This window comes from Panthera uncia, chromosome C2 (genome assembly GCF_023721935.1).
Source record: "Panthera uncia isolate 11264 chromosome C2, Puncia_PCG_1.0, whole genome shotgun sequence".
Lineage (NCBI taxonomy): Eukaryota > Metazoa > Chordata > Mammalia > Carnivora > Felidae > Panthera > Panthera uncia.
In genome coordinates this window covers 150,001,948-150,015,776 of record NC_064810.1, presented here as the reverse complement: position 1 = coordinate 150,015,776, position 13,829 = coordinate 150,001,948, and the positions used below count along the sequence as shown (strand labels likewise).

The 13,829-nt window shown below is 50.1% G+C and overlaps 1 protein-coding gene across 1 annotated transcript in view; it reads left to right on the top strand.

Annotated features, from left to right (window-relative positions):
- ITGA9 (integrin subunit alpha 9) overlaps window positions 1-13,829 on the top strand; it is a 327,365-nt gene that overhangs the window by 144,685 nt on the left and 168,851 nt on the right. Inside the window, exon 15 of the mRNA XM_049629010.1 lies at window positions 13,556-13,705. Coding sequence (XP_049484967.1) covers window positions 13,556-13,705 — 150 coding nt within the window. The remainder of the gene's footprint in view (window positions 1-13,555; window positions 13,706-13,829) is intronic.

Genomic DNA, 13,829 nt, shown 5'->3' with positions numbered 1-13,829 from the left:
ACAAGATGGTCCCTCTCGTTGTATCATTTACCATAAAGACCAAAGTTCTTGACCGTTTTTGTACACGGACATCTTTGGCAGTTGGGAGAAGATGTTATAAAGAATAATGTTTTTAAATGCATGTAATCAAATACGTAGAACTTAAAAAGTTTTTTACATTTTATTTATTTTGAGAGAGGAAGAGAGCAGGGAAGGGAGAGAAATAGAGGGAGGGAGAATCCCAAGCACACTCCACACTGTCAGTACGGAGCCCGACGCGAGGCTCAAACTCACAAACCATGAGATCATGACCTGAGCTGAAATCAGGAGTTGGATGTCTAACCAACTGAGCCACTTAGGTGCCCCAAATACATAGAACTTTTTAAACGCTGTAGATTTAGACTGAAATTCAGCTATCAAAGTGTTAAAAAGGAAACCCCCATTTATGATATAGTCTTATACCTGCCTTTTTTTTTAATGCAGTAAAGAATGCAGTCTGACATTATTTGAAGTATTAGTGAGTATAAAAATATTTCAAGGACTCTGTAACTGTAGTTTAACATGAAAATATCTCAGATTTCTATCGATGACAGAGTCATAAGTCTTTCTAATACTTCAGTGGTTTGCTGCCTACATTTACAATGAAAGGAAATGCTAAATTTCAGCGAGAAGTTAATAAAAATGAAGATGTAATTTTTTCCTTTCCATCCAAGTTCACAGACCCCTAAATTCTCATCTAGGTTGAGAATCTCTGGGTTAAGATGCAATTTTGGTCACAAGTAGGAAGGCAAACAGTTCTACAGGTTACATGATGTGCATCCTACCTCTTCAGGGTTAATTTAAAAATTTTTTTTAATGTTTTTATTTATTTTTGAGACAGAGAGAGACAGAGCATAAGCAGGGGAGGGGCAGAGAGAGAGGGAGACACAGAATCCGAAGCAGGCTCCAGGCTCCGAGCTGTCAGCACAGAGCCCGACGCGGGGCTTGAACTCACGAACTGTGAGATCATGACCCGAGCTGAAGTCGGACGCTTAACCAGCTGAGCCACCCAGGCGCCCCTTCAGGGTTAATTTTATAGCTACTCCAAGCCCCAGTTCTTTTATTAATTTTGTCCCTTTCTTGCCACTCTGCGCTTTGTAAAACTCGGTGTCATGTGCACTAGAGACCAAGGTGCTTTGTGAGCAGCTCTAAGAAAGAAAGGAAAGAAAAGGTTTGCCTTGAGGAGGCCTGGGGCTGTATCTTTCACCCACCCCCTGAACCCCAAGACTCCTTCATGGAGTGTTCTGTTGTTTTTGAGAATAAATGAAAGAAGGGCACAGTACAACTCCGAGGTGAAAGTTGTGGAGCGTGTAACGGTCAACGCTGTAGCCCATGTGGAACCCCCCACTCATGGCACTGTTCTGGATCTGCTTGTGTTTTAGTCAGCCGTGAGCTCTGGGTTACCCTCCCTGGCTCCTGTCTTCTCTTTAAGGATATTTCAACCAACCAATTCGGTGTGGTACTCACTGTGTGGGATCTCACATCCACTTCCCCAGGAGCAGAATCTGGGGTGAGGGCTTCTGCCAGATTGACTCGGGGAGGGCTCTCAGAAGTGAGGGAGACAGAACGGGGTAGGGAAAAGTTGGGTTGAGGATGTGGCCTCTGTAGAAGTTGAGCCTCAGCCTAGTTCTGCGAGGGAGCCCGGGAGAATGAATCACAGCACAGAGCTCATGCATGCAGAGGCCAGCAGGCCAGCCGGGGGAATGGGGCACAGTTTAGTTTTCTATGATACATAAAAACTTACAGATCCAGAAGCTTGAAACAACCCACATTTACCATCTCATAGTTTCCGCGGGTCAGGAGCCCGGGCACGGCCGACCTGGGTCCCCTTCCACAGGACCTCAAAGCTGTAATCCGGGTTGTCAGCCAGGTCTTAGGTCTTGTCTGAGGCTTGGTGTCTTTTTCCAGGCCCACGTGGTCAGTGGTAGGCTTTGTCGTTTCTTTGCAGCTTAGAACCATGGTGGCTTGCTTCTTCAAGATTGGCAGGAAGAGTGTCTCCCGAGTCTAGTCTCTTAGCTCAGAGAACGCCTAAGCCCACCTATAAAGGATTCGCCTGAGTAGGCCCACCCAGATAATGTCCCTGTTGATCAACTCAAATTCAACGGATTTGAGACCTTACTTCCATCTGCAAAATCCTTTTGCCCAGTGCCATATAATGTAACATTATCGAGGGAGTGACATATGTCATATTTACAGTCCTTCCTGGACTCAAGGGGTGGAGGGAGGGTTATACAAGAGCATGAGTCATCGGGGGTCACCTTGGAACTCTGCCTGTCACAGAGCGTCACCTGGCAGGCATCTCTGGAGGAGATGGCTCCCATCAGCCAGAGGCCATCCTCTGAAGAAGGTTGTGGATGTGAGCTGCTAGGAGCCAGAGCCTGCTGCAGCCTGGAGTCACTATAATCACTGAAATAGAGGTCGAAGCTGATGTGGGATGAGCTGCCCTGGGAGTCTGATTTCTGCCCTTGTGCTATTTCAATCCGCCAGTTTGGCAGGCGAGACGGGCATGAGGGCGAGTGACTGTGTCACTCACGCAGCACTGGGCGGGCGGGCTGGAGTCCGAATGGGGGGGAATTTGCCACCTGTGGAGCAGCACCTTCTGGGAGCTTGGAGGGCTCGACTGGGTCACTTTTGAGACCATTCGCAGCTCTTAGGATGCTGCCTTGTCTGCCGCGTTTCCCTCCCGGTCAGAGGCTGGGAGCCACAGTATCCACGGAGCTGCAGAGGCGTTCCTCCTCACCACGTTCAAAGGCTTCCCTGGCCAGAGCAAACCGCCCCCCCAGACCCTGCTGCATTCACTCCTTCACAGAATCCAGGGAGGGGTGCCGGTCCTGTGATCTCGCTGAGTCTCTTCACCTCTTGGCTTTTCATCTCTTTCATGAAGGTTTCCCAGGGGGCATAGGGATTCCCCTTGGGTATGCCAAGGGGGTGAGGGTAGGGTGGTGGGCAAGCAGGGACTCTGTCTCCCTATGTCTAAGTCCATATTTTATGTATCGTGTGTGTATATACAGATGTCTGCTGCCTCAACTTTTTGTAACACTGGGTTGCTATGTGAGATCAGCTTCCCAGCAGGCAGAGTTTGAGATAGGAATTCACTTGCACAGGATTTGTTGAGGGGCTCTCAGGAAAGGACAAGGAGGAGAGCAGGAGGGGACAGGGGAGGGAGCTAAGCAAGGCTTGGTTCCAGCATCCCAGCTGGAGGCCAGCCTCAGCCTGATCCCGCAGAGGAGCTCTGGGGCATCAGGTGCACACAGAATTGTCTCACCTTAAATCAAGGGAGCATCCCCTTTTCTACCCCCGTGGCAGTCCCTCATTGCCAGTGAGGAGGAGTGGAGGGCATAAAGCCCATTTTATGACGTGGCTCCCATTCAACCAAGGACATTTCCCTGTAAGAAGTAGCTGCGAGCTTATGCAGCTGGGGGATGGGTGCTCCAGCCCCGCAAAGGTCCTGTCCTCCCTTTCCACCGACGGTCAGTCGTTTGTGTCACCTCCGCAGTTCTTATCCTAAGGCTGGCTTAAAAAATTCGTGACAGTCCCCATTGCCTACAGAATTGAATGAAAGGCCTTCACCTGGTTCTCAGGTCCCGCCGCCTGGTTCTAGCCCGCTTTCCCCTCCCTGTCTGCAGCCCCTCCCTGCCCCTCACCCTGTGTTCTTGCCCCTTCTCAGGTGGTGCCCATGGTGGTAGCGGTGAGATGATGGTGATGATGGTAACGCAGGTGCCACCGGCTTTTCCTGAGTGCCAGGAGCTCTCCATGGTGCTCGACATGTATGGTGTCCAGTGTTTGCAACAGTCCTGCCAGGTGGACTGTGTCACCCCATTTTACATTCCGTGAAAAGCAGGTTCAGAGAGATGAAGTAACCAATGTCGCACAGTCTGCAGGAGATGGATCTGGGACTCCCTCAGACCTGGGACATCTTATGTCAGTGTCCTTGCTCTCCACCTTGTCTGATGCCTCCGTTCCTCAGGCATGCGGTGGTCTGTGAGACCTCCAAACCATCTCCCCCAGCTGCCATGAAAGACCTCTTTCCCATTCCTCCATCAGCCTGCTGAACTTCTAGCTTTTCCTCCAAAGTCACCTCGTCTCCAAGAACTCTTGGTACCCCCACTCACGCCCGACTCTGGGCCCAAAGCAATTCCTTTTCATCAGATTCCCACAGCTCCTGAGCGGGCACCTTCCCCTCTGCATCACGGCCGCTTGCTCACACCCTCCTGCCTGCCTCCTCTCTGCTTCCCTACGCCTAAAAAGGTGCCTGGCACGGGCCCACGGCAACCAAGCGTTGGCCGAAGGCAAACGGCTGACGTGCCGCAGGAGGGTCAACCACAATGTCCACGCACCCTTCCGCCTCTCTGCCATACACACCTGTCATCCCTGGCCCTGGAGGATCCCTGAGTGCCATGTCCTGGCCGTGGCTGCCACCTGCTACCTTGTCAGACAAGAGCATGCTTGGTTCTGTCCAAGAGACACTGCAAACTCAAGGCAGAGCTGACATCCAGTTCCCACAGCCATACTTACCAACCGTGAGTTAGCTCACCCCAGAACTATGAGCACCCCTATTTCCTCACTCCCGACATTGCTAGCAACGTAATGACAGCTGTTCAGGCAGGAGTTGAGGAGGGGAAACGTTCTTATGATAAAATGTGTTATTCAATGCTAAGACGCATCCCAGCTTCAGAAACTTTAAATTGGAGGTGAGGGAGAGTCCTTAAAGTCAAGGAAAGACAGTAGGAGAAGACAGAAAATAATCAAGTGCCAGACTGGGTCATGAGGACACTGGGTTTCTGGGGGGCCATCGTCAAGGAAAGTCTCATAGAAGGAGCAGCCTTGAGCTGGGCCTCGAAGGATGGAATCGTGTCCGGTGGGGAAAAGGGCATTGCAGACGTGGGAACCACATCCCCACGTCCTTCACCTAACAGGAAGAGACCACCGAGTGGCAGCACAAAGGCCACTTTTCACTCTGGTGACCCCAGAGCGTCTCTCCTGATATGATGACTGAGGCCGACACACCCAAGTGGCTACAGGACTGATGGCTGAGATGATGTGGGAGAAGGGTGGTGGAGCAGGAAAACCTTGGGTGCCTGGGTGGCTCAGTCGTTAAGCATCTGACTTTGGCTCAGGTCATGATCTCGTGGTTTGTGAGTTCAAGCCCCACCCTGGGTGAGCTGGAGCCCTGCTTCAGGTGAACCCCACTTCTCTCTCTTTCTCTCTCTCTCTCTCTCTCTCTCTCTCTCTCTCTCTGCCCCTCGCTCACTTGCACCCTCCTCAAGAAAAAAAAAAACCTTCCTGGGTCAGCTATGCTCGTTTTTCTTTCATGGTTTACGTTTTTAGCATTTTCTTTTGTGTTTCTTAGTCACCTACAAATACCTTTACAAGCCACTATGGGAGCTTGGGGATAGGAGATGGGAAGAGAGAATTAAGAGAAGAAGGGCAGGGCAGTAGATTAGAGGCCAAAATTTGGTTGCCCCTGGAGGACACATAGGCTGGATAATCTCTATGCTGGGCCAATTTCATCTGTTTTCATTTAGCTGCCAAATGATGTGTGTAATTATCTATGATGTAATTAACATGTCTCTTGGCAAAGAATGTTACACAAGGATGTGACACGCTCTTAAAAGATTATTTCCAAATTGTCTAACGTTCTAATCCCCCACTAGCATATTTTGGAATGTATGCAGAGAAGAAATGAAAATCACAGAACATACAAATCAGCTCGATAAGCAGCACCCTCCCCCCGCCACACACACACCCATACAGAAACTCTCAAACACAAGAGCAAACCATTTCCAGATATCCAGCTAGACGTTGTTTTATCTTTGACAAGGAAAAAGCATCAGCAGGTTATGTGCTTTTCATAGATAATGTATGCAGATATGTCCATTGCAGAGTCATTTTTGGCTTCCTGAGCACAGATGCTTCAGAGAATCCTACATCCCAGACTAATAACGTTGTTTCCATAAGATATTATATATAAACTAATACGTGGTCAGAATTCAAATCTCTAATCTCATTGAGAAACTTTCAGAAATAAGACGTACTGATTTGCTCACCACTTATTTCCTTCTCTTGTGACAGCATTATTGGAGTTCGTTGAATTCAGCTGTTTTTCAGAGCTCCGTCTAGTCTGTGTTTATAAACTGTACTCGCCCAAAGATAAAGCTTTGTCTCTTCCCAGGGTGAATCTCGTCTCATGAGATTCTTGTAGTCGCTTGTGCTGTTCATAAAGTTTTGTTTAAAATTTTTTTCTGGAACTTTTTCCTTCAGCTTTAATTTAAATTTTTGTTTGTTTGTTTTTAAATGTATAGGACTCTAAGTGAAACACTTGGCCTCAGTTTATTCTCTCATAAAATGGGAAATCGGTTCTGGCTACATGTGGAGTTCATAATAAGAATTCATTTTGTAATAGAGCGGGTTTTTTTTAACTCTTTTTTTGAAGTTGCCATTTAAAAATCATGATAAAAATAGTAGCCACAGGCGTGCCTGGGTGACTCAGTTGGTTGAGCATCCAACTTTGACTCAGGTCATGATCTCACAGTTCATGAGTTTGAGCCCCGTGTGGGGCTCACCAGTGTCAGCGCAGAGCCTGCTTCTGATCCTCTGTCCCCCCTCTCTCTCTGCCCCTCCCCTGCTTGCAAGCTCTCTCTCAAAAATAGATAAAACATTAAAAAAAATTGTAGCCACAAATAAAGGGGATGCTCCACCTCCCAGGAGGTGGCTCAATTGGTTGAGCATCTGACTCTTGATTTCAGCTCAGGTCACGATTTCAGGGTTGGAGGATTGAGCCCTATGTCGGGCTCCACGCTAAGCATGGAGCTTGCGTAAGATTCTCTCTCTCCCTCTGCCCCTCCTCTGCTCGTGTTCTCTCTCTCTCTCTCTCAAATTAAAATAAAAAAGCACTTATTGCTCAACTACAGTGTGCTAGGCATTGTGTTAGGTTTTTATATAATTGTAGAAATTAGTGTATCATTATAAATGTTATTCCTTCATCGTGGCCTCTTACCTTTCTGAATATTCTATCCGTTTTCCTCTCCACGCTTCAGTTTGGATATTTTCTGTTGACTTACATTCTGGATCCCTGGTCTTCTGCTTTGTCTAGTGCACAGTTGAGTATACCCTCTCTTGCCTTCACCACTGTCTTCTGCTTGGATTCCACCTCTCATAGCCCCATAGAGCTGTGGGCTCAGCCAGTGCCTTGGGAGTAAATATGGTGTCCAATATCAGCCTCGGTGTGCTTCCCTTCTCTTTGGGGTCTTGGCCCTCAAGTCCAGGAGGCCTTAGTAGTGCTTGGCTTTCAGGTTTTATCTTCACAGACTCATACAACTCAGCTCAGAAACTCGGCCTCTTGGCCACCACTTCACATTCACTTTCCTTGCTTCCCATCCCCCGCTGCCTCCAGATCCGTACACAGCGTAAGGGGTCCCCTCAATGTCCTTGCCTTCTTGTTGGGACCCTAGACTCTGAAGTCCTGCCTCTCTTCATAGTTCCCTAGTACCTTTAAACAGGTGTGTGTGTGTGTGTGTGTGTGTGTGAGTGATCCATCCAGCTTTTCTAGTTGTTACCTGTATTGAGGGTAGATCTGCAGTGTTACTCTATTATTATGAGAAATGTGAAATCCTCACCTTGCTTTTAAAAGAACCTTCAAGCGGGCACCCGGGTGGCTCAGTCGGTTAAGCATCTGACTCTTGGTTTTCAGCTCAGATCATGATCTCATGGTGGTGAGATGGAGTGGTGAGCCTGCTTGGGATTCTCTCTGTCCCTCTCTGCGCCCCTCCCCGCTTGTGTTCTCTCTCTCTCACAATAAATACATAAACTAAAAAAAAAATTTTTTAATTAATAGGAAAGAATCTTCAAGCTAAAGAGAATTTTAAACTGTTATAACATTTAACTGCCATTTTAACCATTATGATCAAGGACATAAAAAGCATCCCACTTTTGGGGCTTTCTCATTCCTGGGCCTGCCTGCGAGGCTGTCACGGGCAGAAGTAGAGCTGAGCATAGGCAGAAATAGGGAGAAAGGATATAGGAAAGGGACCAAAAAAAAAATCACATGTTTGGAAAAAGAAAAAATACCAAGGCCTCTTTAAAAAACACTTAGAGGGTTTTTCCGAAACCAATTATCTGGCTTAATGCTAGTGGCTTAGTTGCTGACCTTCTGTGTTATTTGCCCATTTAAAGTGAGGCCAGCCCTTCCTGTTTTCATTTAGCTGACCCCTGCAGCTGTGAGTTAGCTAAGAAAGATGAAAACCCTTCATTTCTTGGGGAAAAGCAGCTAAGTAGGGTTCTAATTCACAAGGCAGGTCGAGGGTACACAGTGCCCCGGGCCTGCTTACTTCGGTCTTGGAGCAGGGAGGTGTGGAATGGAATCACCCTGGGCGGGGGAGAGGGGGGGTTCCCCCAGACAGTAGTCCTCTTTTGGGCAGTGTCCTCTTTTGGGCAGGTCGGTGGGGTCTTGTGATTTGATACTCATTACACTCACCCGTGAAAAGTCTAGGATTCTACAAATAAAAGAGACAGAGACTTTGAGGTCTCTGACAGCTGCCTCTGTGCCCCAGGGTAACAGGGCAGGGAACCGCCTCTCTCGTAGAAACCCCGGGGGTGGGTGGCACCTGCCCGTCATGGGCTTCCCCTGCTGGATTTCCCACCTGAGTTACTTGTATTTCATTTTCAGAGCAAGGTAACGGGTTAGAAGGAGAAGCCTGAGGGACACTCCAGGAAGGAACGGGAGTCCATAGGAAGGCATCTCGCTCTGAGGCCCTCACTCCCTCTTGTCAGCAGACCTTGCGAGGCCCCACGGCCCTCTCCAGGGGCCCCAGGAGAATGTATTGACAAGTGAGGCGAGCTGAGGAAGGAAGAGGACCTAGTCCAAAGGAGAGTAGAACCCATTCCTGGAAAGATGGGTGGGTGGGCTATCTTATTGGCAAAGGGCCTGTGTGGGTCTGTCCAGGGAAGGCTGACCCTGGACACTGGGGCAGGGGGACAGTTTTGGGGGAGGAAAAAGGAGGCACCATGTTTTAGGCCCAAATCAGTATATTTGGGGAGATTCCTCGTGGAGTTCGAGTCTGGAGACAGGAAGGGGATTTCTGTGCCGTAGTAAAGCCCAGTATGTCTACGCCCAAGCTCAACGCACCCTTGTCCCACTGGTACCGTGATGCTGACTGATATGTGTCTGTGCGCTCGTGCAAGCTGAACACTAGGGCATCCATAACTCTTGATGGAAGAGACGTCGTCCCCATAGCCAGTCCCCAGTCCCATCTCCTCTTCCTCCCAAGTCACCTTCCCGTCCCTCCCCTTTGTTCCGTCACCACTGCTGTGTCCTGTCACAGGCCTTCGTGATCTCTCCTCCGAAGCCCAATGGCAGCCTCCTCCTATCCTGCTTACACCCAGGCCTACCCCCATCGGTCTTCTTCCGTGCTACAGCTGGAGGGATCTTTATAGAACACAGCTTCCTCCAGCCTCCTTCCTGGCCTCCCTGCCTCCCACCTATCAATGCAAGACACCAGAGGGGTTCTTCTCTAACACGGCCTCTAGCCTCATCTTACCCTCTTCCCAGTCCTTCCCAGCTCTCAGGATGAAGTCAGCACAACCTGTGAGGCCCCCTGAGAGCCAGTCTCTGCTTCAGCCTCTTCTCTCCCTACTCCTGCCCACAAGCCTGACTTTCCCACCCTTGGGAATCAGATGCGATCCATTGGACACCCATGTCCCCTCCACCCTGCCGGACCACCCATGCTTCCTGCCTGCTCTCTGGATGATGTGGTTCTGTCTTACAGCTGAGCCAAGGGTATCTCCTCTGGGCAGCCTTCCAACCCACCGGCCGAATCAGATGTCCCCCATTTGTGTCCCCACAGGCTCTTCTGTTTTGTGCATGTTACACTAGCTTGTCATTGCTTTGCCTGTTTCCCCAAAGGTCTTTTACCTCTGTCTCCCTTGGGCCCAGAACGTTGCCTGGCATCTCGTAAGCACCCAATAAATTTCAAACTGAGCGTATGGTAAGTCCCCTGTAAAACGAAAGCCACCGCAGAGTCTGCCGCCAGCCCGGGTGTGGTCTCCATGTGGGCTCCTTCAGCTTTTCGAGCATCAGGGGACCCCTGTAGAATTTTAGCATGAAAAGGTAGATTCTTAGGCCTTTTGGCCTGTCAAATAAGTTCAACTTTAGAAGCTTCAGTTCGTAGTGGTGGGTTTTTTTGTTTTGTTTGTTTGTTTGTTTTTTTTTAAAGCAGTAAAATTTCAGCGATTACAGTCCGTGCCAGAAGGCTAAGCCTCCTCTATCCTAAGGAATTCTCTGCTAATTGCAGTGCTGATCTGCGGGAAGCTTTCAGAAATGAAAAGGAAACCACCAAGTGTTACTGCTCCTTTTCCTTTGCAGCTCAGATAAAACAAACAGAGCGTGGGAGGGCCGGGGGCCCCCGGGGGGGGGGGGGTGTTGGCTCCATTCAAAATGCGGGACCCTCCTCTGCCTCCACCCACGGCTCGGTGTGGTTTTGTTCCCTTCGGCCCAGAGCTACCGGGACATGTAAAAAGAGCCGTTTTCCAAACGTCTTAGTTAAAACAGGTTTGTGCATCAGTGCCAGAGCATCTGGATGTCGGACTTCGCTACTCACCCCGAATAAGCCACACCATGAGTAAGGCCTCCCCCCCGCGGTGAGCCAGGCTCAAGGGCCACGCGGCGAGGAGCGGCCCTCGCCTGCCCACCCCCCCCCCCCCCGCCCCGTTTCCTACTTGCCGCTTGTTCACACTCATCCTGGTGTGAGAAACATCCCCCACCCCTGCCCTGTGTGCTCTTAACGGATGACTTCTTAGGGTGATGTCCGAACCTAAAGCAGTTGGGATAACTTTTTTTTTTTTTAATCTTTATTTATTTTCGAGAGAGAGAGATAGAGTGCCAGTGGGGGAGGGGCAGAGAGCGGGGGAGACACAGAATCGGAAGCAGGCTCCAGGCTCCGAGCTGTCAGCGCAGAGCCCGACGCAGGGCTCGAACCCTCGGACCGTGAGATCATGACCTGAGCCGAAGGTGGCTGCTTAACCGACTGAGCCACCCAGGCGCCCCGGGATAACTTTTCAATAGTATTTTATAAACTTCAGGGAAAGCACTTTTGCTTCTGGTTCTAAGAATGAGTCTGGCTCTAGCACTAATTGCTAGCTTTGGGGTGGAGCGCAGTTTATTTGAGCTCCTGAGCCTCTGTTGCCTCATCTATAAAATGGGAGCAATCATCTACCAAGCTCAGGTGTTACGCAGGTTACGTAAAATAACATCTTGGCCAGTCTCTGGAATACATGCATTTGGTAGCCAGGAAATGATGAGTTATGTCTGTCTCCCCCACCCCCGGATTCAACCTTTCCCCCAAGAATAAAAGCATAGGAACCAGCTTATTTCAACATGAAGAATTTAAGTCCAAACCCTGAAGATAGTCAACCTTTAAAAACACCACTAAAGCATTTATTTGTAAAACCATTCAGTTGGCACTCGTCTGTTATTCTCCCACCTCCAATAGTCCTTAAATTCTGCTTAGCAGAGTCAGCAAAGGCAGAAGAGATCTGGTTCCCAGGTGTGTGTTTTGCTCCCGGAAAGGACACGTCTTAAAGATCTGTTCGTAAAATCTGAAGTCGGACGGAATTTGCTGGAAGCAGTTTATCCAAAAGTCTTCCCCATCACGCTCCTGGAGAGGTCCTATATTTTGTGTATGCTGAACGATTGAATCTGTTCCCGGCTGTGTTTTCTGAATGCAAGTAGAAATTGTCTGCAGGCCCCCCACCCACAGAGTCATTCATCTGTGCCCCTGTGCCCTGTCCCCATGCTCCCCAGTGAGCAGCCACAGGTGTGGCCACATCTGGCTCCCTGCCCCATACCGCCCTGGCTTGGGTACCACCCCCTTTCCTGGGTGTGCGTAAGGTTTCTCCTCTGCCCTCCAGTGTCCCTGAGTGTCCGCTCCACAGACGACCTTACCCTTTTTCAGAGGCAGTCGCAACAAAGACAGGAGGAAACAAAGCAGAATAAAAACCCTCTTTGACTTTCCTTAACCTGGTATCTCCCCCTCCCCTCCTCCAACTTGTTTGGTCACAGCCCTTTTATTTATTCCCCTCCTAGGGGACTGAGGTTAGTAGACCCCATCTTGGAGAAGGATGGGCCGTCGCCCATTCTCTTGTTAAAGCAGATTTGAGGACACACGTTGGTCAGTAAGGGCATCCATAGAACACGCCCTGTGCTATGAGAAAAGAGGCACCACAGCCCTTCATCCTGACTGGACCGTCTCCAGGACCCATGCGAAGCACAGAAAACAAACCGCAGGATGCCACAGGGTCCGATTTGCCTGCATACGCCTAGACTGGATGAATATGCAAAAACTGACTGGCGTATCTGCCTCTGGAGAGGGCTTCTGGGTATCAGGGAGGGGTGGGAGCAGGCTCCTCGCTGTGCACTTCTTGGGAACTTTAGAACTTTCTGCTGTTTCGAACACAGCTCCGATCTGTTTGAAATTCCACCAAACTTCGCACAGACAGTGGTGTGCGGGAATCCTTGGCTCTGCTGACGGCCCCGTGGTTGGCTTCTGCCCACCTGCCCAGCTTCTCTCAGTCCCTGGCAGGGCCACTCTTCTCCTCTGCTGGCTCCCCGCATGCTGGCCCTCATGGGGGACTACCTACCTCTCTGGGAACCCAGAGACCCCCGGAGATGGTGACGCCTTGTGCCAAAAGACCAAGAACTGCAGGCTTGAACAGATGTGACTCAAAAATCCTTGTCAGCCTTGTGGCCTGAGGGACTTATCCTTGTATCTTCCTTTTCCTTTTTTCCGTATGATGGAGGATGAGAGGGCCTAGTTCAAAGGGCTTGGGCCCGTTGCTCATCTGTCTAGAGCACCTGCCACAGTGCCAGGCATCTTGTAGGTGTTCATTGTATGTTTGCTCCCTTCCCTTCCCTTCCCTTCCCTTCCCTTCCCTTCCCTTCCCTTCCCTTCCCTTCCCTTCCCTTCCCTTCCCTTCCCTGTTGTGACCACCAACCTGTCCTTCCTTTGGGTCTTCAAGCCCTTCGATTTCAAAGGCCAGAAGTTAAGACTTTCAATCCTGACTCCACTGACAACCAACCCTGGGAAGACCCTAGGCCCCCCAGTATCATTGGATTTCCTGCCCCGGCACAAGAGCCGTATTTATGTCAATACAAAAGGCCTTTGGTCACCAAAACGCCACGGATGCAAAGGGTTAGCCTGCAGTGGCGCAGACGCTCTCCCGCCCGTCAGCTGGCTTCTAAGAATATTTGGAAGACGAGTAAGGTAATGCATTCCATATGCTAAAGAGAAAGACGATTTAGCACTGTGCACAGTAGAGTGGGGAAGGCCCCACTGGGTCACAAGGTGACCTTGGATGAGACATTCCCTGCTTTTGGTCCCAGTTACCTCACCTAAAAGGTGCGAGCAGTAAAATCTTCCCTCACAAGGGTGGCTGTGAGGACCATGTGAGGCCATCCGTGTGGAAGGCCTCTGTAAACTGTGAAATGCTCCGCACGTGTCGGCCAATATTAGCGGTTAACGCGCGTGCTTGTTTATTGTTTCAGCGGAGAGTTCAGGACGTCATCAGTCCCATCGTGTTTGAAGCCGCCTACAGCCTGGGTGAGCATGTGACCGGAGACGAGGAGAGGGAGCTGCCGCCTCTGACACCAGTGCTCCGCTGGAAAAAGGGACAGAAGATTGCCCAGAAGAATCAGGTCAGAACCTTGAAGCTCTGGACCGGGGCCCGGGGTGGCAGGTGCCTGTGGCGGAAGTTGTGGCCCTGGCGGACTGTGGCAAGGGCACACCCCCTCTCTGCGCCTCCCTTTCCTGATCTGCAAA